The sequence below is a fragment of the Drosophila sulfurigaster genome, chromosome 2R (assembly GCF_023558435.1).
Source record: "Drosophila sulfurigaster albostrigata strain 15112-1811.04 chromosome 2R, ASM2355843v2, whole genome shotgun sequence".
In the NCBI taxonomy this organism is placed as follows: domain Eukaryota; kingdom Metazoa; phylum Arthropoda; class Insecta; order Diptera; family Drosophilidae; genus Drosophila; species Drosophila sulfurigaster.
In genome coordinates, this window is record NC_084882.1 from 17,269,817 (window position 1) to 17,294,345 (window position 24,529).

The window sequence follows — 24,529 nt, forward strand, 5'->3', positions numbered from 1 at the left end:
CATACATACGTACATACTGCAAGTACTTCTGCGAGTGAAGTAATAGATTGGCAGGGCAGCGGTAGTCGCACTCGACATACCCTACCCTTTTCATTTTTCCAAGTGATATATTCTGTGTGTGTACTATAAGAGCAACTCTCAGCTCAATTGTCTGTGTATGGGCTTACTCCAGCCAGTGTTCAAACATACACAGACATACACACACACATACACACACGTTATCAGACACACATAATATAATTTATTTTTTACTTGTTTTTCCAATCCAACAGCAATCCAAACAACATCCATTGTTGTTGCGGGAAATTTCCCCCGCCCCCGTCCTTTTGCGTTCTTCGTCTGTGTCCGCTATTTCCGTACCCATTTTGGTGTAAAATACCACAGCACTGCCTTTGGTATTTTTTCAGTATTTTTATGTATTTTTCGTCTACTAGTTGCTACATTTCTTTCCGTCCCGATGGCACAAAACAAAGTAGACACAGCGTTGACGAAATTCATCGCCGCGACTGATCGTATCAGTCACTTTGCGACGAGAGTCAACAATCCTTCGGCTGATAGCCCATCCCTATATACGTGCCATGTCCGAAGGGACCAGATACGTTCCTTATGGGAAAAGGTCGAGAATGAGTATGAGGCTTGCTCTTGCGTCATGTCTGAGGAGATGACCACAGAAGAGCTCCCTACTGTTCAGGCCAAATACGAGTACTGCTATGCTGTCTACGAGCAGTGTGCAGCTCAGTTAGGTGAGCAAATAGCCAACGCATCCCAGGCGCTCACCCCCCGTACACCCGTACAACCACAAGCTGTGCAATCCATGCCCACAGGGTGTCGATTACCTCCGTGCGACACCGAAGTTTTCAGAGGCGATTACACTCGCTGGCCCACCTTCCGGGATTTATTCACAGCCCTCTACATCCAGAACCCGAGACTGTCGGAAGTTGAGAAACTTTTATCTCAACTGACCAGCGGTGAAGCCCATGCCATTGTGTCAAAATCTCCTTTGACAAATGAAGGGTTCAGTCGGCCTGGTCCAGCTTGACTGAGCGTTTCGAGAACAAACGGTTGCTCGTAAACAGTCAGCTGAGAATTTTGTTCAATTTGCCCGCCATTGGGCATAGTCGGGTTCCTCTATTCTGGAGCAGAGCACTATCCAAGGGTGTCTGACAGCCTTAGAGCACTCGAAGATCAACGTAGAGAATGGGATTGCATTCTGGTTTTCTTGTGTTCTTCGAGGCTCCCCAAGTTGACCCTTTCTCTTTGGGAACAGTCAATCCAAAACAAGAGGGATATTCCAACGTGGGTTGTCATGAACGCTTTTCTTCTAGAGCGGCATCGCACCCTAGAAGCGATAGCGGAGGTGTCATCCAGCACGAACGCTCCGACGGTTCCAAGAGCCCCACCCAAGAAGGCCCCGTCTCCAGGCAGGTCAACTCTTTTAAGAGTAGGGTGATCATTAAGACCCAGACCTGCAATTTCTGTTCCCGGGATAATCATCCGATTCGATTGTGCCCTCGCTTCCTCAAGATGGGTGTCAATGAAAGGGTCAACCATATATAACAGAAGCTGTGCTTGAACTGTTTCGCACGAGGCCATGTCCTGGCCAAGTGCACAAGTGCACAGCTGTTTTACATGCAAGGGTCGTCATCATACACTCTTGCATCGAGTCAACCCGACGCCGACAGTCACTACTCCCATTCCAGTCCACTCCTTCCCAGTCAGCTAATGTGCAATCTTTCCTGGCAGATAACACACAAGGTGTTCTCCTGAGTACAGCTGTTGTACACATCTGCCATCACGGCGTTCGGCACACAGCTCGGGCTCTGATCGATTCTGGATCAGAGGCCACCTTTATTCTGAACGAATGTTCAAGCGCTTGAGGATGCCATACACATCCGTTCAAGCCCACGTCTCTGGGCTGACTCAAGTTGTAGCCCCGAAAGCATTGCCAATTCCTAATTGGCTCCCGTTGCGACCAGATCTGCAAATTGACATTTCGTCCTTCCTAACAACTTCGCTGTCCCACAAACCATCCTCGACAATCTGCCAAGCATCCCGCTGGCCGACCCCAAGTTCTATGAGAGTTCGCAGATAGACGTAAGTTCTTCTCGGCGGCTCTCGTCCGAACGTTTGTGGGACCCATTGGTCAAGAGACCATTTTCGGTTGGATCCCGGCCCAGTGTCGGGATCTTCTAACTCCATCTCGTCCTTTTCGACTCGACTATCCGTCGATCGAACTCCTACGATCGGTCCTGTGACAGGACCCCCTGTTTTTCGGCTCGACTGTCCGTCGAACGAATCCTTAAGAATGGTCCTGTGATAGGACCCTCCTCTACATCCATTTCGGCTTCGAATGGTCCTGTGACGGGACCCCACTCTGATCCTTCTTCGGTACGACTGTCCGTCGAACGATCCTCTAAACGCAAGCCAAATTCAAAACTTTTCGACCTTCGGCTCGACTTTCCGTCGCACGAAACTTCGCCATTGGTCCTGTGACAGGACCCCACTCGAAACCTCTTTCAGCTCAACAATCCCGGACGGAGACGAATTGTCTGCACCGATGGCCCCGGTCACTTCTCCCTGGCACAAGCTGTCACAGAGGAAAACCACCAAGGACGTCCCATGTCATTTTCCAGGCCGGCATCCACAGGCCCACTCACCCACGCACCAGGCCCGTGCCTAGCCCCGCCAAAACACTGACGGCACTTCCAAAATATACACCGCGGCGATCAGGCTAGACACGGGGACGGCGGCTTTCGAAGCGCGAGTGCTTTTAGATCCGTGTTGTCCAGTAAGCCGCATCAGCGAGTCGTTGCAGGGGCCTTGGGCCTCTCCATCACTCGCATGGGCGCTGAAGGAGTGGCGTCGTTGCACTAAGACACACCCACTTTATCTATCCTGATATTGTCCTGCCGGGTATCCTCCCAAATCTGATATTCTTTGCAATCCCAATATTGCATGCGAGCGCATTGTAGATGAGTGGCACACTATCCGTTCCGCCGACCAAGAAGCACTCGATGCTTTTCGCTCACCCGCAATGCGCTCACCCGTAAGAAAGCACTCAAGATCCAGTGCGCTCAACTGCTCTCTCCCACAACTCTCCACCGCAGAGCCGAGCTTTGCAAGGGCTCGGCGCTAGATCTGCAGAATGCCGTCGGTATTTTGCCTCTCCAGTATCGATCTACGTTCCTTCAATAGCGGTCACCCCCAATAACCCCCTCACTATACGTTTTATTGTTAACAACCCGAACGTTTAAATATATATTTAAGAAAATATAAAACGCGAGTGTTTTTATTCAATTTCGGGAAAGGGAAATCTGGAACCTATCTGCCCACCACAACAAATACGAATATTTTACTTAATGAATAAGTTATTTCCCCATATATCTATGATTTAAATTCCTAACAACTTCGAGCAAGGGTTAAACAATAAAACACTAAGAGCGACCGTCTTTAACCATCGCCAGTCGCTTTAAGACTCAATCTTGTAGCATTTTGCATCATATTTGGGATGCCACTCAGCACCAAAGATAATTCAATAAAGCATCAGAGTTGGGGCCCTTCTCCCTGGCATAATGATGTCACAGCATATTACATATTATGTAAATATAAAATTCAATTGTTTAAGCATTTAGCAGGATGCATAATTTATTAAAATGGCACACCTGACGCATGCCACCAGCCGGCGTATACACAAAGACTTGCTTGCTGGCTGGCTGCCTGGCTGCTTGGCTGGCGTGACGTTTGCCTAGAGTCTGGCTAGGGTTCGCTTGGGGTCTCCCCTTCGATGGAGGGTGTAGGGTATGGGGGCAGATCTGCTGGGTATATGAGCCCCCAACGGCACGTTGACGGCTATTGGCTTTTGTTGTGTTGATGTCGCTGGGCGGCGATGGGCGATGGCAACGTTGTTGCAGTCAGTGACATGACAAGAATATAAACAGAAGACTGCGTGTGGCACCAGCGGGGAAGGAGGTGGTGGAATTGAAGGAGCATATTGCATGGAGTGGCATGGCGTCGCGTGGCATGCACCACGGGGCTGCACATGCGGTAACGAAATTGATTTTTAAACAGCCAAACGCCTGGACGAAGCTCATGTCGTTAGCAAATCATAAAAGCGTGAAAGTTCTGCTGCTGCTTCTGTAATATTTTGCGCTTAATACTAGTTGTGCCTTTGTCATCGCATAATGAGGCAAGTGCTAGCAGGCAGGCAACACAACGACTCTCGGCTAGCTGCAGTTGACATTAAGTAAGATGGATGGCGTTGGCGTTGGCGTTGCCGTTGCGTGCAACATTTAGCCCTGATCCCTTTTGAGTCAATATTGATGCCGGGCAGCTTGAAGCGAGCGAGCTAGCGAGCGGGCGGTGAATTCAATTTGATGCGTCTTCTGCTGCGACTTCTTGGTCAAGTTAATTTTCTTTCAAGTTTTAATGGTGCGCGGCTGATGACTTGATGGCCTTGCTGTTGCCTTGTCAGATTGCCAGTTTGCCGGATTGCCGGATTGCCAGCTTGCCTTTGCTTGTTTCGCTCTGATCCGTGCACAATCTGCTGACTTGCTGCTAAATTAGCGTTGCAAATATGCGCAGGACTCTGCGTCGTTGTCGTCGTTAGTCGTGGCCAACAGATTTTCATATTAAAGTTGCAGCCAAGTTGCCATCGTTTGCCATCCTCCCATTCTGGACGCTGGCGCGCTTTTATGCAAGATTTATTGCTATTTAAACGACGCATAATGTGTCCTGCTACAGTTGTTGTTCCTTCAGCTCCTGCTCCTGCTCCTGCTCCCTGCTTCAGTTTCAGCTCATCCTCTTGCTGTTGTTGGCAGACAGACACACACACACAAACACACTCTCACAGACACACACATACACACAATCTGCAACACCCTGACACACTTGACAACGTGCTCAAGTGCCTGCCCGCCTGTCTGCCAGCTCCTTCGTCTGCCCCACAAAATTGTTCCACCCATACATTGTGCAATATTTTATTTACATTTTTCACTCGTCGTCTGCCTTTACCATATCCTGTTGTTGAATCCTTTTTGCGCCCGCCTGCTGTTTGCTTTTACTACTCCTGCTTCTGCCCCGCAGCTGAATGCTTTTTGCCTTCGCTTCGCCTTTTTTTTATTTACATTTTTGTTTCATTTTTCTAATGAGCTGTAATTTCTGTTTTATTTGCAGGCGTCATGCGTGCACAAACAACAACAAAATAAATATAAAAAAAACACAACAAAATAAAGGACCCAAGGACTGACTGTCTCTGCTTGCTGTTGGAGGTGTGAAAGCACTTCTAATATTCAAATGGCTTCGCCCCATGCCACATCACAGTCGCACATTGCCAACTTCAAGCAGCTGTCATAGGCCAAGGACACGACTCAGTGTTTTACTTTTTATAGAAGGAGTGTGATGATGACACGTCTCGTCTACTACCTTAAGCCAAAGCAATTTTAATTGCATTCCAATCAGAACACATGCTTTCACTTAACCACAAACTTTCGCCATTCGTGTGCCAGTTAATGAGGAATATTTGCAATTACTATTCTCATGTCATTTTATAAAGAAAAAAACTGTCTTGTTGATGGCATTTTCTAGTTTTCTATATTTGAATATGCACGCAAATAGTTTGCAGTTTAATTAAGTAAGCAGGCCGCAAAAGAAATGAGTGTGATCTAGATCTGTTTTACATTTGTTATGCACAAATTCAATTTACCAAAACATTTCATTGGCAACTTCTGGCGGCACAGTCGTCAGTCAGCCTTGAGCTGACTTCACTTTGTGAATCATCGGATTCCGTCCAGCATGCTGCAAGCTAACCGAAACCACGAGCTGCCATTGGCTAACTGCCTCATTGCCACACAGACTGGCTGACTGACTAACTGGCTAACTGACTAACTGGCTGAATGGCTGGCTGGCTGACTGGCTGACTTGTTGGCTTTGCTGGCCTCGCTTCAGTTGAGTCGGCCAGTCGACTCGGTCGACTACTCCATTAGCCTTTCGAGTGTAAAATTGCGCAAACAATTCCAATTATCCCCGAAGGCGCGTTGCAGGCCAAGCTCAAGCGCAGGCAACGCCAAACGAGATGACAACGAGCTACACAACAACAAAAAAAAAACGAAAAATATATACAAGTAAAGCACAGACAACAAGTTCAGCAAAATAAAAAAAATATAATAAAATAGAAAATATGAAAATATTTATGTATGCATGTAATAGAGGCAACAGAAACAGGCATAATTATGAGACCGAGATCTCTCTCTCTCTCTGTAGTTGAATTTGCCTTTTTGCTATTCTTCGCATTGGCTTTGTGTACTTTGCATTTTTGTTGCTTTCCTTTTGTTTTCCCTTAGCTGGAGACGCACAAAATTGGCGCAGTTTAAAATTTAGTGGTGAACATTTAGCAATTGACTTGAAGTTTTCCTCGTTTGCCTTTGGTCGGTTGCCACGGTTGCGAAAGGGCCGAAAATTTAATAAAGCAGAGCTCGATGCGAAGTCCGAGCGAAGAATGCACAGCAAATTGGAGCAGACAAGTATGTGTGTGTGTGTGTGTAAGTGGACTTGAAGTAAAGCGGGGCATACAAATTTTAAGCTTATTGTGGCAAGAGAGGGACGAAGAGCGACAATGAATGCAAGACGTTGCCATGGCCATGGCTAGTGGCACATAACTATTGCCAAGCAGCCAGCCAGCCAGTCAGCCAGCCAGCTAGCCAGTCAATGCATTGCCGAGGCTGCTGAGCAGCAAGATGCTGCAGAGCAGAGCCGGAAATTGGCGCTGCCAACATTGGTTTTAAAGACGATGACTTGGCCTTTTGCTGTTGGCCACTTTTTTTTTGTTGTGGCTTGAGTTTTTTTGCTTGAGTTTTCGCCTTTTGCCAGCTGGCGGGGTTTTCATTCAATCATCCATTTATTTTTTGACCATTTTCCAAGACAACTTGGTGGTCACGTTGCCCATTCATTGATGATGCCAGAAGAATGCAAAAAGATAGACAGAGAGAGAAGGAGAGAGCGAGTGCACAGATAGTGAGATAGATAGATACTATATGTTGTCGCTGTCTACGCAAGAGAGAGAGAGAGAGTGCTAAGAAATGCTTTCAGCCGGAAGCGCTAAGATAACATTGTGTGTGTATTGGTGTGTGTGCTTGGCTGAGGCTTCATACATAAATGCAAGTAATGCGGAAAATATGAAAAATGTTTGGCATGTAATAAAACATACAGCAGACCGAAGGATGAAAGATGCATGCAGCAGCAGCAGCAACAGAACCAGCAGCAGCAATAGAAATGGAATCCATAAAGAATTCCCTTCCCCAATTGCTCTTTGCTATCAAAATATATTCAGTTCAAATAATGAAACGGCATTGGAAAATGTAATTGAAAATAAATATGACCAAGAGAGAAGAATCTAAATAAAACAGCGCAGCCAACTAATTGATGATTAATCAGACGAAAACAAAAGTCATCTTTGTCCATTGATCAACACAAAAACTAAATATAATACAATGACTCTTCACATATGGAATGCAACGGCGCTTCTTTTTAAGAGTTGGGGTAAGAGCGAAGGCCAATTGGTTTAGCTCATTATCCTTTTTGGTTGCTGAGGCCCAGAGGCTTAACAATTGGCCAAGCTAATGGTTGCTTACCTAAAACCGGCTTACATAATAAACCAATTACCGCAACGCCTTGGCCGACTTAATTATGCGCCACATTGCAACACTTGACACTTTCACTCTCACTCAACATATTTCTCTCTCCCTCTCTCTCTCTCTCTCTTTCTGTGCTAGCCTTCAGGCGAGGCATTCAACACCAAAAGAAAGACGTGCTGCAAAGAAGCAAAAAATCGAACCCCAAAATACAATTGCTGCCACATAATTCACAAAATTCGGCATAAAAGAAAAATCGCTTTTCAGTTGTGTGTTCGCGATTTCGGAGGTGGAAAAAAGGCGGCAGGAGTAGCGAGGATTGTGTACATAACTGTGACCATATTTTCGGGACGACGACGCCTTGAGACTTTTCGGGCAACAAGAGAGCAACATCTGTGTGTTTTGTGCTTTCGAGGCGCAACGGCAAATGAAAATTTGAAAATTATTGCAACAGCAGCCGCTGACGACGCCGTTTGAAAGGGAAGGCGATGGCGAAGGCGCGACGGGCACATGAAATCAATGAAATGTTTTTGGCACTTTTGGCGCAAAGTTGTTGCCGTTATGATTATTGTTATTATTGGTAGAAAAGCGACGCCACCCGCGAAGCCCAAGGCTTTTTTTTTCTTCCTGGCCTGCTCATAAAGCAGCAGTCGCTACAACAATGCAAGCCGCAATTCCACAGAAATATTTTCCAAAACCAAAAGCAAAGAGAGAAAAAAAAAACAAATCAAAAGTCGTCAGCAACAAGAACAACAATAGGAATCATTTTCTTGGCTCTCAACACTTTGGCCATACGTTCAGTTTGTTTATTGCTCTTGTTGCTGTTGCTGTTACTGTTGTTGTTGCATTTGAAATTTATGACTTTTTGGCTATTGGCAACAGATTGTGTGTGCGGCAAGTTCATTATTTTGGCATCGCAAACTTTTGAATTTTAATTCGAAAATTATGCACATTTCGCCATTTTAATGAACTGTTGCAATTATTTGATGGCCTCTCGAGCACGAGTTGTCGTCGGATTGTTGTTTATGTGCTACCAATTAACTCGCTTATGATTATTGGCACATTGTAAAGTAATCAAAAATGTTGTGCCACATTACTCGTTGGATTGTTGGGAGCTACAAAATTGTATTTAATGCCCCGCGGTACTTGTGTGCGACACATGCAGCAATCATAGACTGTGCGGAGACAGTCTGTGCTTGGGATTTTGAAAAAAAAAAATAACAACTAACACAACGACAAGTTTTGGTCGACACATGTGAAATACTCTCACTTAGTCTGGCTATCTGGTTACATTCTCAATTTTTTGCCACTCACTTACGCGATTGCAAACAACAAGCAGCAGCAATAATGTTGTTGCCATATTTTACAGCACCAGCAGCCGCAGCCGCAGCAGCATGCAACGCCAGCAGCAGCAACAACAACAACAATCGAGTTAGTTGCCAACATTTATGTGCGTTTCCGGTTGCAATTGTCACGGGATATGGGGGGCCAAGGCACCCGGGACAGAAATAGGATCATGGCGCAGAGATTGCGCACGCCCAACGCAAAGCTGTTGCTGCTGTTTCATTTGTTGTTGTTGTTGGCACAACATAAACGCTGCGAGGTAGCAACTCCACATAAAATATCAAATTTTATGCATTTAAGCAACTGGGTTGAGTACTGCGAGAAGGCTTACGTGGTAGGTGGTGTTTGGGTGTTTGGCTTTCTGTGCCGGGTTACACAAACTTTTAATTTTATTTCTGGCTCACGGCGGCTAAAAACGTGGTGGCAACAGCAGCCAGAGCAGCCAGAGCAGCCAGAGAAGCGAGCGAAGCTAGAGCAGCCAGCGCAGCTTGAGCTCGACCTAGTCCCAGCCAAGTCACAATTCGTGCAACACATTTCGAGCTGTCTATTGAGCATTTTATGAGACGGTGTCCATAGCGTCGCAACCGTCCTGCGTCCGTCCGCGTGCTCTAATTATATCAACTGCATTGGCAGCTTGAGACTTTAGTGCAACTTTGTGCTCGGCGGTTATGGTTAGCCATTAATTTTGATTTGCCAGACATAAACGGGACATGAAGAAGGGTTCTTCGCATGCTTTACGATGCTGCTCGCTTTGGCATAAGCGAAAAGCCTGATAAGCTGCCGCGCTTAATGCAACTTTTTCCTCTCTCTCACTCTCTCTCTATCTCTCTGTGTCTTCCGCACACTTGGGGCAACTGGCCTATCGGTGAGCGAGTATCTTTATAAGCCAGCCAGTCAGCTAGCCAAACAACAATGTGCTGTTCTGACCGAGAGGGAAAGCGAGAGATGGAGAATGGACTGCAACAATGTTTGGGCCATTGCTTATCGGGCCAAAAACATACTTGTACCACAGCGTGTGCTGTTGTTGTTGTTGCTGTGAGTTGCTCAACACTTCTGGTCTGCTGTTGTTGTGCTGTGTTGTGTTGTTCATTAAATTGCAATAACGCGAAAGCCGAAAACGTTATTGTTATTAACGTAAATTGTTTTCTGAACATTAACATGGCCACAAACGTGTTTTTCAATTATCGCCAGGATTATGTTAATGCCAGACGCCGCAACAAACGCAACAAATCGCCAATTTATGTTCGTAAAAAGCATTTAGCTAACAGATTTAACACATGTACCGGAATTATGTGGCGATTAAAAGGTTTATTAAATCACTGTACTCTGCCCAGACCAGACAGCATTCAATGTGGTTGCATTGCGATAAACAACGCGGCACACGAACGATATCGAAATGATCAAATGACTGCAAAAAAGAAAGCCTCTTTCAAAAAGTACAACGAACTGACTCCAACAGAGAGTAGAATATAGAAAGTTTATTTTTATACTTAATAGAAAAGTTCTTATATAATTAGGAGAGTACAAAAGGATTCTAGGCAGGACTTGGCCGGAAAATACATACTACTTACTTATGTAATGCGCGCTTCAGATAACTAAAAGCCCCCACCAAAAAATTCGAATAGAAAGGCTGCTAGCGAACTTTAGGCAAATTAAATTACATAGTTGAGTTGTGATGGCTATCGGTAGGAACCCCGACCCAGATAGTCTCGGCCCCAAACTCGAGTTGGAGGTGGAGGTCGTGCCCAAACCAAATCAAAGATGCGCACATGCGTTCAGGGCTTCTTCAAGGCGAAGTTGCGCCGCATTCGAATTAGCAACACAAAATATCTGAAATTATTTCGTTAGCAGTCAGAACTTTACTTCGTATACTTTGACACTTTCCTTTCTGTTGTTGCTACTTGCTGTGGGTGTTGGGGTTGAGGCACGTTGCACGTTGTTGATGCCCCTCGGCGCTGTGGAAACGAACGCTGGACACTTTGGCCATGGCTTGCTGTGCTGTGCTGTGCTGGTTGGATTGTTTGATGCTTTTAGCTAAAGGGCCAATATTGATTTCGATCTTAATTAACTTTGGCACATTTGAAAAGCAGTCGCACAGCAGCAGCAACCCACACCAGTTAGCCAACCAGCCAACCAGCCAGGCAGTCAGGCAGCCAATACGCCAACACTCCATGACGCCCACAGTGCCAATGAATAAGAGTTTTATTTGGTCCAGCAATACTCTTGCATCAGGTCGAAGTATTTCTTGATTAGAATTGTCAAAAATTGCTAACTAAATGAATTAAATTGTTTTGTTTTTTTGTTTTTTTTTTTTAAATATTTCTTAGGCAATATTTATTATTTTGCAGCAATCAATCTCGATTGTAAGACAGGAAATATTTTCTTTTGGAAAACTATATTTGACCACATCATTCTGAACAGCACTAATATTCTAGCATAATACATAAATATTTCAGTAAGTGAATTTGGAATTCGTCAGCTTTTTGGTGACATCGGTTTCATCTTGTTTTCTTATTTGTGTTGCTCCTTTTACTAATTTGTTTGTGCACCCGATTCGCTCATTCTCTCTTTTCTTCATTGGGGTTTTTGTATCAGTTTCGTTTTCGCACAGGTTTTCCGGCATATTCGAGAGCCAACTGGGTGTCAACCTGAGATGAAGATGACTGGAAAAGTTTTGTGCTGTGGCTCTGTGGTCCAGTCGGCTTCGGTTTTTCCAATTGTCCAATACTTTTTATTGCTACTTTGCTACATATGTGTATACATACATATATTCACACACATGCACACGTTTTTTTGTTGCATGTGTGTGAGGATATCCTTGGCATTATCAGTCTATACCGCTGCCTGGTTTTTCTCGCTTTGCACCGAGAGAGCAACGAGAGTATGGAATTTGTTGATTGGTTTTACGTTTTAATTGCGTTCTCTGAATGCTCCGTATAAACGTATAAAAGGCAAATATATTGTCTAGGCCTTTGTCTGCCACTCAACAACCAGCAGCCAGTTGTTGAGTCTTTTGAGGGATCAAATACAATCCAATATCTATTGCTGCAGTTTATCGTTGATTTGCTTGCAATACCCAAAGAAAATTTGTAAAGTCCCCCGGAATTATTGTGTCATGTTAAAGTGGACTTCCACACAATTTGTGTTTAAGCTTCGTCTGGCTGAACGATCTGGAATTATTAATTATTAATTAAAAAACTGAACAATATACTTTGATGTGTAGTTTTTTTATTTAATTAAAATCTAAGCACTTTTAACTTGAATGGCTGCCTATTAATAAGCACAAAAGGCCTCGTCCGTAGCAGCAGCTCAATGAAAAGGTATTTAATAATATTAATAGGTTCACTACCAAAAAGACAACGCGACGACGTCCATCGCAACGTGCCACGGCGTGGCATGCCGCGTCGAGGCGAGTCGAGTCGAGTCAAATTAATTAAATCATTTTTAGTTTGCCTACTTTCGGGTTGCAGTGTTTGTTGTGTTTAAGTGTTGCAGGATGAATGGCAAAGCAAAAAAAAAAAAACAAGTGAACAAAAATTAAAGTAAAACGAAACTGAGAGCGTGTTCATAAAAAGCACAACAAGAGCGGCACAAAACTTTTAATTAAACAATTTCTGGGCTGGCAACGCCAAAAACTTGTAAAGACAAATTTCCGTGCAGCAAAAAAAATATATATCTGTAAAGAGAGAGAGAGAAACAAAGTGTGTGTGAAAAGAGAGAAAGAGAAAGGAAAAAAAAGAAGAAAAGAACGTCAAGCGGCACATTAGACATCCAAGAATTTAAATCTAATTAAATTTTTGGCTTGCTGCTGCTGTTGTCATGCAAATAAATATATAAATACTACATAAGACCAAAGCGCAGTGGCTATGGCAACAGCCAAGCTTAAAGACCAAATGGATCGCCAGACTCTCACTCGCTCTCGCTCTCAAGTTGACGAAAAGTTTTAATAAGGCAAATTATGGCAAATAGAAATCGCAGCAAGTGCGCAGAGCACACTTTGGGGTCCACTGCAAGGCAAGGCAAGGCAAGGCATGGCAGGTGGCAGGGCGAGAGGAGCAGAGCATTCATTAGGAACACTGTGCTGTCCAGCTATAATTAAAGTTTACTTTTGCACTGCCCGCTGCAGCAGCAGTAACAACAACGACAACTTTCAGAGCAGCTGCAGCTTGCAGATAAAAAACTTCATAGGTAGCCAACAGCAGCAGGAGCCAACTTTGGCTTTCAAAAAACACATTACACATTTCACATTTCTCTTAGCCACAACAAGCACAGCAACCCACCACCACCACCAACAACAACAACAACAATAAAAACAAAAACAACACTATTGTTTTCGCGACTGAACCATTAAATTGCCGTCATTTGCCTTTTATTTGGGTTTTATTACATTTTTTCAGTTTTGTGTTGTGTTGCTAGCCGCTTGACATTTTCGCATAAAAATTCGACAGCTGAAAAATTTCCATACCCACGCCTGACTCCACACTGCCAAACCCTTTTGATGTAGCCGCCGCGCTTTTGACTTGAAAATCACCACAGCCAAAATGCAAAAACGAAACCCGAAAACGAAAAAGGGCCAAGCCAAAGATGGCCTGGCCCAGATGCTTGGCTGGGCTAACAAAACAAAGGGCAAACATCACAGCCCGCTTCGCCTTTTTGTTTGTGGCCGTGTCATTTTTACAGACTAAATTAAAATATCTCTGGCACACAGCGCAAAAAATGGCGGTCTAATTTACATTTGTAAAGCGAATACCAGCAGCCTTTTCTTTCTTTTTTTTTGTATTTGGTTGTGTTGCTCTCTTTTTATTATTATTTTTTTGGTATTCATTTTGTTATTTGGTTTGGGATTTTTTTTTTTCGCTTTTGGTGTTTTGGTTAGGACAGTCAAATCTTAATCACTGTCAAGTTCAAACGCCCAGGGCTCATGAATATCAATGACATTGCCAACGGCGGGAGGTCGATGGAATGGGATCCTCAAATGTCGCTAGCCCCATTTTGCTTAAGCGTTTGCCACTTGTCGATGCGTTTATTATATATATATTTTTTTTTTTATATATTTTAAAACCCGTTTAACATTTTTGAACGTTTGGCAAAATATTAAATGACTTTTAATGCATTTATTGCTGGTGCAAACGAAATGTTATTTATCACTCGGCTCACTCACAACATTTGTTGCTGTTGCTGTTGTTGAATTCAATATCAAAACTGTAATAAATTTGCGTATATGTGCTGTATATTTTTCCCTTAATTAATTTTTAATGGCATGCCATTTTATGCATTTATGACCAATTTTATGGGTCATGCATAAAGATGAGAGCGATTGTATTTAAATTTTCAGCAACCCGCCCCGCAATTCACCTGCATTTGCATCCAATTACCAAGTAATCAGAATCAGTCCAAATCGGTCAATTATACGCACTTGCTGTATTTATGGCAATAACAATAATTAACAATAATTTACATATATTTAAAACGAGAAAGCCACAAAAATGGAAATACGCTTGATGTTAGTTTAATGCGAGTTGAATGGGTCTCAAAAGTTAATATTTTCCAAATAGGAAAAACGACCCTAGGTTTTATACTAATCATGTAATGACCTCGATTACTCTTACTAACATCAACATTATACTTTTAGTTGCAGTAAAAGGGAGAGTGATAGATGCCAGCGAAGGGGGCGTGGCTACGATGGGGTGGTGGTCGGGGGGCATTTGGCAGTTCCAGTTCATATACTTGTATACTTATAATGGCACATTTCTAACGCGTACTTGGCCTGCACTTTGGCTTAATGCATTCATTAGACTGGCCGCATGCTCAACTTGCATTTAAGTACAAAACTTTCTAATTATGTTGCCAAAGGCTGAACGGCTGAAACCAACTGCCATCGACAACTTGACTCGAGACTTGAGTGTTGAATGTTGAGTGTTGAGTGCCCGAGTACTGAGTGTCGAGTGTGTTGAGTGTTGCACTGAAAATTAATAGACTGTGAATATGTTAATGATGCAAGTTGCCTTCCTGGCTTTGAGCGGCGCTTTGAGTAGAAAATACAAAAAAAATATACGGAATACATATATATAAGTATAGCATAACAAACGTAGCATTCGAGCGGCAACCTTATGCTGACCTGATTGTAAATAATAATGCAAATAATAATTACGGGCAATTCTATAATAATAACGAGCAATAAAATGTTGAACGGCAAAACGCTAAATGCATATCAAATGACCATCCTCGAGCAGTGAGCATCCTAAACTGTTGTTGTTGACCTTGCCCAGTTATTTATTGTGTGTATTTATTTGCCTAGTGCTAATTTAAATTTATTGTGCTGAGGCTGAGTCGGCTGCTGGCCGAGCTATAAATTTAAAAGGCTAAGCCATCGCCCAGGCCGCAATCATTAATTATAATTCATTGGAGCTCTCTATCTTTCTCACTCACTCTGAATGGAGTGTTACCCTTTTACGCAGCAGCAGTCCGAGTATTAGTACTCGAGTGGAAGAGTGTATAAAACAGGATGTTGATGAAATGCGTAGCAACAACAGAAGACGACTACGGCTACGGCCAGTACAGTAAATCGATTATGTCCGGCATCAACCACAAGAGTCCATACAAATGGCCGCAACAAACGCGCCATTCAAATTTTGCTCCTCAGCTGCTGACAAACTGTGCACAATTCTGCAGTTCGTTTAACGAAGTTGTCCACTGCGTTCCACTATGTGTGAGTGTGTGTGTGGCACTGACAATGTTGTAACTGGTCGCTGCCACTGCCAGTGCCAATGCGGTTTTTCGACTGCCGTTGCAAAGGGAACAGCAGCAGCAACTTTATCATGCAGCTTTTACGAAAAATTACACATGTAAATTGCATGTGCAAACCGCAAACGAGATGTGCGTTCGTTTTGTGAGCGCAAATAAGGTGTCAATAAGTTGTGTTGTGCAACATATGCTGCATGCTGCATGTTGCATTCTGCTGTTGACCATTTGCCTGCCGGCGTCTAATTTGCAAGTGTCAGCTGTCAATACACACACACACACACAGATATGAACACAAACACGGCTTGCACGAACACAAACGCAAGCTGTTGCCATTGTAGCATTAAACGCCTTCAACACACTGCGCAATTATGGCAAACAGGACGACGACAAGGACAATGATGGGAGCAACAACAACGACAACGACAGCCGACAGTCGACACCAGCAACATCCACATATCAAGTTGAATGGTGCAACTTGCCTAAGCCTTTATGCGTATGTATATTTTGGTGGGGAAAGACGTGAATAGAGCGCTGTGAAACGAGGCAAGCCAGAATGACCCCAAACGTGGCCCCAACTTTAATTATAATGCACAGGCCCTTAACAGCTGCGCTGCTGTCGAGCGCCATCGTTTAAATCTATTATTTGGCAGCATTCAAACGAAAGTTGGCGACTCTCGGTATGGGTGGCTATTAAAAATTAATTTGACACGTTGCGCTTGCATGTCAAAGTATGCGGCTCCCAAGCCCGAAAACTTTTGCCGAGCGCTTAGCTTGCATAATAATTAATGAATATGAGAACAATAGCGAAATAAAAAACAACAGAAAAAAATATACTGCAATGTCCGTAATTAACGCGTTTCGTGTGGGACAAATGACGGTCGTCTGGACTTGAAACCTGGAGACTGAGACTTGGAGACTGAGACTGGGTGCACACATTATATTTAATCGCTGTATGCGTGTTGTTTTCGCTATTAACTTGTTGCCGGCAGCCAGCCAGGCATCTCATGCCACCAGCTCATTTCGGAGCGTGTGTGTGGGCTGGTGTCGCCATCTTGGCAAACATGGCGTATGATTATTGTGGCCCAAACCATCTATTTTCGCGCCTTGTTGATTGCTCTTTCATTGACAAATTACTGACTCAGTTCGCTGTCTTAATTATAGGTAAGACTTTCGGCCGATTAATAACAGCTAATTGCCCAGATCTGTGCTGAGCTTGTGCCGCGTTGTTCCGCAACTGCAATGCCCTATAAAGAGACCACATCACTAGCACTTGCAGTTGCATTCCGCATTTGACATTTGGGCATTAACTCGCTGGTTGCCTGCGAAAGTCATTCAATTTCGTCTGCTAATACCCTTAGCTACACGTACACAGTAAGCTGGCTGCAGTGCCACTAAATCCTTGATCCTTGATATCCTGCGTCTCACGTGCTTCCGTAGCTTACCGCTAGCTTTCGACCCCGACAGTGTCACGTTGCCAACTTGACTTGACCAACGACTCCGACTCCAGTTGCAGCTGCTGCTCCATGATGTCACTGCGCGCAACTATTAACATTTTTAGCATTTTATTGCTGTCTCTGCTGGCCATTTCAGGCAGCATGTCAGCTGAACTAAGACGAGATGAAACGGTAAGCAAAAAGTGAAAAAGAAAACAGAGCTCTATTTCATCGCTCGATGCGATCTGCGATTAGATATCTAAGTCGCTGCAGCTTAGACTCAATTACAGCCATACATAATATGGCTGCGAAATATTAATGTTATGTGCTTTCCACAGTATCCGCCGCCAGAGATGCTGAAGGAGTTGGCGCCGGTGCACGATAGTTGTGTGCAGAAGACAGGCGTCACCGAAGGTAAGCAGATGCGGCTTAATGAGCTCCGCAAAGTGGCGACTTGTTGTGTGAATTTGATTCCGGCTGTGATGTGAACATCTCTCACTGCTTGTGTCTTGTCTCTGTGTCACTGCAGAAGCAATTAAGGAGTTCAGCGATGGCCAAGTGCATGAGGACGAAAAGCTCAAGTGCTATATGTACTGTGTGTTTGACCAGACGGATGTGCTGCACGAGGATGGCGAGGTGCACCTGGAGAAGCTGCTGGATCGCATTCCCGACTCTATGCACGACATTGCCGTTAACATGGGCAAACGCTGTCTCTATCCCAAGGGCGATAACAAATGCGAGCGCGCTTTCTGGCTGCATCGTTGCTGGAAGGAGGCGGATCCCAAGGTGAGTGTCATTGCACCTGATTAGCACAACGCTGGTTGGTGGCGCTGTTTCTGTTACTGGTTCTGGTTTGTGGCAGCGTCATCCTAATAAATTACCTTTGCAGCATTACTTTCTCATTTGAGCGTTGACGAAGGGCAGCGAATGCGAGACACGGACACAATGAACCCCCCGAACAAGTAAACTCTTCTGGCTTATGATTTATGTTTTTATTTACATGTTTTTTTTTTATATTAGTTGTTTTATATTTAGCATTTTGCACCAGCATTCACCAACAAAAAAAAAATACAAAAAAAAAAAAATAAAAGCGTATAACAAAAACATTTAATAAATGAATGAAAATAAAATGACGCATGCAGTTTTTAGCCGCAGCTGTTGCCAATTTGGCCTTGAGGTTAAGTCATGAAGTCCTCTGCTCATATTTTGATATATTTGCAGTCATAATTGTCCCCTCTGATGAATTGCGCTCATAAATCCGCTGACTGCTATAGCCTAAAGCATATTTAATTATTTAATTAGCGCTATCTAAAGAGCACATCTATAATTTTATGCATCGACAAGCATTGGCAACGCAATAAAATTAATGTGCATCTGAGTGCTGCATTAATAATTATAGTGCGTTTTCCACATTTGCATTTTCGTTTTCGTTTTGTATAGAATATAAAATTTGAATAATGCTTTCAAATTAAGTGATTGTCAAGCAATAATTCTAAGCTTATAGGAAACACACATTTATTTTTGCAATTGCTATGAAGAAAAATATATTCGCTAAAACAATTGAAAAATTGGGCGGCGTTAAGTGGATAACTGACAATCGGACATCTAATTCGTACATTGATTTCAGCAATTTTCATGTCAAATCTGGCAATTTGCAAGCAATTGCAGTTGTCACTGCAACTGTAATCCTTAATTTGTTTTCACTTGTCCAAAGATCAGCTTTCTAACAACGGCATTGATATGCAGTGGGCGACTCAATAAAAAGGCAAGCGTAATCGTTTTGTCGCGTAATTCAATTAAAACAGTTGTTCAAGTTCAGTCAAAATGGTTAAATTTCTCGTTTTTACGGTTCTGTTAAGCTTTTCTGTGACGAGCTTTGCTGCGGTGGTTTGTATAAAATATGAAATATTGTAAACTATTCGATTATCCCTTTTATCCTAGACCCTCTCACCGGAGTTTCTTAAAGCGGTTCGTCCTATTCGCGATACTTGTCTCAAAAAGTCTGGCAGCTCGGATGGTTTGTTTAAGAAAAGTTAATTTAAACCGGAATATTCAATCTATTTCATTTCGTCTACAGCGGCAATTGAAAAGTTCATAACCAGCAAAGGACCAGGTGCTGAAGATGCGAAGCTCAAGTCGTATATGGGCTGTGTTATCACTGAGCTTAATTTAGTCGATGCCAATGGCGATGTGATGCTCGAACAGTTATTCCAGATGCTGCCAGCAGAATTAAAGGATGTAATTATGGGCATGGCGAAGGATTGTATGGTCTTGCAGGGTGCCACATTAAATGACAAACTCTGGTGGCTACATCAATGCTGGAAGAAAGCTGACCCAGCCAATTATTTCATGTTATAAAAAAGAATTACAAGTTTTTTGTATGGTTTTGGGAATTAGAAATTATAAATGCAAATCACGAATTAAAAATACTAAAAAAACTAAATTCGATTGTGGCACACAAATTGCAATTCGAATGTAAAATTAAAATTGTCTAGTATTATTTACAATTACATGTATTTAATATATACATAGATTTGAATGCAAACGTTTTTAGTAATTGATGGTTAAGAAGACTCACATATTACTGTTTTTAGCTAGTGAATTAGATTAGCTGCCCTTTTATTAAAATGGGTATTGAATAATGATAAGCTACGAATCAACATTGTGCAGTGAACTGACTTGTACTTGACACAAAAAATATATTTGAATTTCGTTGTGGACAACTAGCAATTGATCTCACGCAGTTGGGCGTCAGACTTGGCTATGTGATGCATGCACAGCGTTGGAGTAACATAGACTATTACTTAAATATAGACATTTCAAAGGCCAATAGATTAATATTGCATGCAGTTGGGGCATCCAAGCAGAAGGTAACTTGGCCAAAAACGAATATAAAGCACGTCGCTTGAATTGTCAATAAAGCAAATTCAATTGTGACTGCGGTTGTCAAACAATTTCTGTGTCTCGTCTGACGAAAGCATTTTTTGATAGTTTCAAGGGAACGGATCCTACATACATACAACAATAACAAAGTAGGAATAAAAAAAAACAAAAACAAAAAAAAGCAACACGTCAACTTTCAACGGCAATTCACATAACGAAAATTGAAATGGCAATTAAAAAACCATCCATCGTTCATGCCATAGCCAACTGTGATGTCCATACACATGCTAACTGTTGCTGTTATTGTAATTTCATTCGTTCTTTATGAATGCTCGCGTGTGTATGTGTGTGTGTGTAGGCGAATGTATGTGTGTGTGTGTGTTCGAGTGTGAGGCAACGTCCTTTTGTGGCTTTGTTTCGGTTGTTGCGTTGACATTTGATGAAACAAAAGTGACATTTGTGCAAAAGTTGACGACTTTGTATTGTATTCCGTATTTCGTATTTTCGTATTTTCGTGTTCGGTGCGCGATTTCAAAGAAGAGGAGCCAAGGGCCAATGGCAAATTTTATACCCGGTCTTTATATACATGGCTTGGGCTTGAGCTTCGGCTTCAGCTTCAGATTTGGGAACAAGAAGGGAGGCGGGCGTGTCGCACGTGGGCATCTGCTTGTCAAAATTAACACGACGATTGTGCATTGAATGAAAGAACGTTGACAACTGCGCTGAAGCCCCGACGTCTCAGCCACATTTCCGTTTCCGTTTGGCGAGCAGCTTTTTTGTTCAGCTGGCGGTTTGGAATTAATTTAGCGTGCGCTGAGCTAGCAAGAAACAAATGATTTTTTGTTGGTTTCCTCTCATGGCTTCCTCAAATAAAAATTACAAAAAAGCCGCACTTAGAAAAACCGTCGCACACTCACACACACATACACACTGTCACTCAGATACAAATATACACAAACATACATACATTGTCATTGTCCAGCTGTCACGCGTGGCACGTCGACGTCGTCGTCGTCGCTTCCACTTTCTCTGTCCATTTTCATCCTGCATGTTGAGCTCCTTCCTCATACCCTAACTAGAGATAGGTAGCTCAATTGCTACATTCAATTTGACATATTTTTAGAAGAAACTGGACGCTGATTTTATCATGCTTCTGAGATTTGAGTTCAATTGAAATTAATAATAAATATTCTTTGCATATGGTTTGCAGTGTATTTTCTAGTTCGTTCACCCTACACTTCTTGCCACTTTTTGTTTTCGTCTTTTTTTGTTTTATGTTTTTGCTATGCATTGTCGCTTTTGTTTCGCCTTTTCACAACTCGCAAACAAGGCCGAGCGAATATACATGCTTTTTTGCTGTTGTTGTTGTTGTCGTTTCAGAGACGAGCTACATGAAAATGGCTTTGAGTGACTTTGGTCAAAATCGTCGACGTCGTCCTGTTGCAGCATGCCTGTTAATCGTCTTGTCTGTGCTCAGTGGTGCGCTCTTGAGGCCAACCTCAGCACAGCGTGCTGACAACGTGAGTTAATAAAGTGCATGAGACAGAGTCCTTCTGCAGTCGACTTAAGTCACGCATTTTAATTGCAGTATCCACCGTCAAACGTACTCAAAATGGCCAAGCTTTTTCACGACACCTGCGTTGAGCAAACCGGCGTCAGCGAGGGTGAGTTGAAAACCTGAATGCATTCGCCTGCAATTAATTTAATGATTGCCAACCCACACAGCGGCTATTAAGGAGTTCAGTGATGGTGAAATACATGAGGATGAGAAGCTCAAGTGCTACATGAATTGCTTATTCCATGAATTCGAAGTGGTCGATGATAATGGTGATGTGCATCTGGAGACACTCTTTCACTCCGTTCCTCATTCCATCCGGGACAAACTGATGGGGATGGCGCAGCATTGCATTCATCCTGAGGGCGACACGTTGTGTCACAAAGCCTGGTGGTTCCATCAGTGCTGGAAGAAAGCCGATCCACAAGTAAGCTTTTGCAGTTTGCATTTTAAAAAATGAAAACAACTTTTTCCTTCTCTTAAACATTAGCATTACTTTTTGCCATAAGTGCAAAAGTCTTATGACACCTCGCTGATATATGAAAAAGGAATCTTCAAAACTTCGATATAATTAAGTTTAAGTGGTGTTGGAATTTAAATAGATTTAACACAACAAATATGTAGAAACCTTATAAATAGTTTAATAAATGAAATTGTCAACAATTTGCCGTTCGCTATCTTTCTACTTTTTGGAAATGAATTCGCTAACGTTGCGCATAAAAAATATTTGGAATTTTTAAAATAATTTCACAAGTATATTACTAAAAACCATATCAAGGCTTTTTACGCGATTTATAAACGGATTTAATGTCACAAAGAGAAGTAGAGAGCGATATTCGTAAAGTTTAATATTTAAGCCTTTTTGTCAAGTTGAAAAAGTGACAACACAAAAAAAAGCGGATATTATATGCGACGATGTGTATATATTTAGTTATACCAGTGTAATGCCAAAAAAGGTTTTTGAATGCTGAAAGCATAAATCATGTCAGATCTCGTTGTAGAAAAGCATGAACCACAAATTGCCCGGATTGTGAGTTTAACAAAATAAAAGCTAGCAAAAAAATAATAATGCTACCAACTGGTTTTTGGATTCCACCTTTATGGTGCCGCAAAATGGGAAAGTATGATTGGTTTATAATTGTTAAATTGTTTTTTAATTACAGCCAGCGTCAATCCAATCAAACCAATTTAATCTATTGTTATGGAACATGAAATACACGTTGCAAATATAAAGGTGGAATTGATTACCGTTGTTAGGCGAATATTGAAAATCACTTTGTATCGTTTATTTAAATAGTCTTAAAGTTTTCTTCTTAGTTTTATTTCTTTCAACTTTTTTCGTCTTCTTTCATTCGTGAATTCAGTCAACAATTTATTGAATAAATTCAAGTTAAATTTTAAACTGCTGAAATTCATACGAGCTCCTTTATTTAATTGGATACTCACAAAGCCGTAAAGTCGCAATCACTTTCCACTCAGTCCCATCCCCAGCAGCTTCCGACCGCTCTACACACTGTGCCAGCCATTAATACTAATATATATTAATTTAGCATGTATTTCTTTTGGGTCGGTCAACCGTCGCTTCGCAGCTTCAGCTTCAGCTTGCAACCTCCGACTCCAACTCCGACTCCGACTCAGACTCAAACTCAGTCTCATGGATTGGGGGTGTGAAATTTGCAGCCATTCGTTTGGTTCGTTGCTTGTGGCTGCTTCTAACGCAGATTTTTATTGTTTCGTCGACTTGTTGCGCAAAGCTTTTCATTTTGCTGCCAATGATTTATGTTGCCTGTTCGCACTTGTTCTCCTGTATTTATGTGTTAATATATATATCCGTTTTGTGCTCTCATTTTTTTGCGTATTGGTTTTATTATTCATTTTTTTCCCGTATTGCTTTTTAAAGAGTTTTGCTTTAAAATATAAATTGCTCGCAAGCGCTTTAATGTAGGCAATGTTTTTATGTTATTTTTTTTTATTTTATGATTGTTAGCAGATTAGCCATGGCTATGGATACACTTGAAGAACCTTTTGTTGGCTAGGAGTATTTCATTATCAGCAGCTGGCGATTCTCATCCGGCCCAGCATCATTACTTTCAACTTAATACTAATTTGGTGTCATTGCTCCACTTCCACTCCTCATTCCATCTGCGTCCAGTGGAGCGTATTTAGCTGTTCTTGCTTCAGTCTTTTTTTTTTTGCTTGGTCTGCCTGCTAATTTGGTAAATTGAAAATTTTTGACAGTCTTCAATGAAGTGTGACACTGGCGACACTTTAGGTCCTGTGCGTTCGTTGTAGCTACCGGAGGATTGTCCCAATTGGATTTCCACACGAGCAGCTTGGGCCATTGAGTCAACCAATTAGCTGCCCAAATGTTGGTTAATTTCGTTCGGCCCTTATTGTTGGCAGTAATGACACAATCATGTAATTGAATTGCTCAGCTTTTCGGTCGGTTCTCCGCCTCCTCGGCCGTCTCCAGCTCCAGCTTCAGCTCCAGCTCAATTGACAAGCACATTTACAATTGGCCAGCCTCAAATAACTTGCCACAGTTGCGGCAACTGACCTGTTTGCGCAGGCATTTCATGCATTTGAAATTTGAGACTGACACAGTTGGCACGGGAAGCTGACTTCACCCTGCCTCCCCTCCCCACGCCATTCAGACTGCCCAGACCCAGCTGCAGAGTCGTAGCGTACAATTAATGGAAGTTTAACTGTTCAATTGAAGCAGTTTTTTTTCTTCTTCATGATGGCACTGCTGCTGCTACCTCTGCTGTTTTTTTCTTTCTTTTCTTTTGAATAAGTACATGCTGTACATTGTATGGCACCCCCTCCGTCTTCACCTCCGCCACCCATCGTCCAATTCCAATCTCATCCCCTGGCCCCGCTCCGTTTACGTTCAGAATGCTTTGCCATTAGGGCACTTTGTTCATTTTTCATTTCGCTGAATTTTC

The 24,529-nt window shown here is 42.6% G+C and overlaps 3 protein-coding genes across 4 annotated transcripts; all 3 read left to right on the top strand.

Annotated features, from left to right (window-relative positions):
• The first annotated feature begins 16,986 nt into the window (after nt 1-16,986).
• Nucleotides 16,987-18,228, top strand: LOC133837708 (general odorant-binding protein 83a-like). 2 transcript variants are annotated; one of them, XM_062268565.1, is made up of 5 exons: nt 16,987-17,084; nt 17,151-17,338; nt 17,485-17,560; nt 17,676-17,932; nt 18,036-18,228. In XM_062268565.1, exons 2-5 carry the CDS (start codon nt 17,237-17,239, stop codon nt 18,051-18,053), a joined length of 453 nt encoding a protein of 150 aa, XP_062124549.1. In that variant the 5' UTR covers nt 16,987-17,084; nt 17,151-17,236; the 3' UTR covers nt 18,054-18,228. The 2 variants fall into 2 exon arrangements, with proteins under 2 accessions (XP_062124549.1, XP_062124548.1); XM_062268564.1 differs by having other exon boundaries at nt 16,989-17,338.
• A 681-nt stretch (nt 18,229-18,909) lies between these two features.
• Nucleotides 18,910-19,778, top strand: LOC133837709 (general odorant-binding protein 83a-like). Its single transcript, XM_062268566.1, has 3 exons — nt 18,910-19,033; nt 19,088-19,163; nt 19,224-19,778. Exons 1-3 carry the CDS (start codon nt 18,971-18,973, stop codon nt 19,502-19,504), a joined length of 420 nt encoding a protein of 139 aa, XP_062124550.1. The 5' UTR covers nt 18,910-18,970; the 3' UTR covers nt 19,505-19,778.
• A 1,631-nt stretch (nt 19,779-21,409) lies between these two features.
• Nucleotides 21,410-22,241, top strand: LOC133837706 (general odorant-binding protein 83a-like). The gene is made up of 4 exons (XM_062268561.1): nt 21,410-21,549; nt 21,618-21,693; nt 21,755-22,011; nt 22,075-22,241. Exons 1-4 carry the CDS (start codon nt 21,421-21,423, stop codon nt 22,090-22,092), a joined length of 480 nt encoding a protein of 159 aa, XP_062124545.1. The 5' UTR covers nt 21,410-21,420; the 3' UTR covers nt 22,093-22,241.
• Nucleotides 22,242-24,529: the final 2,288 nt, after the last annotated feature.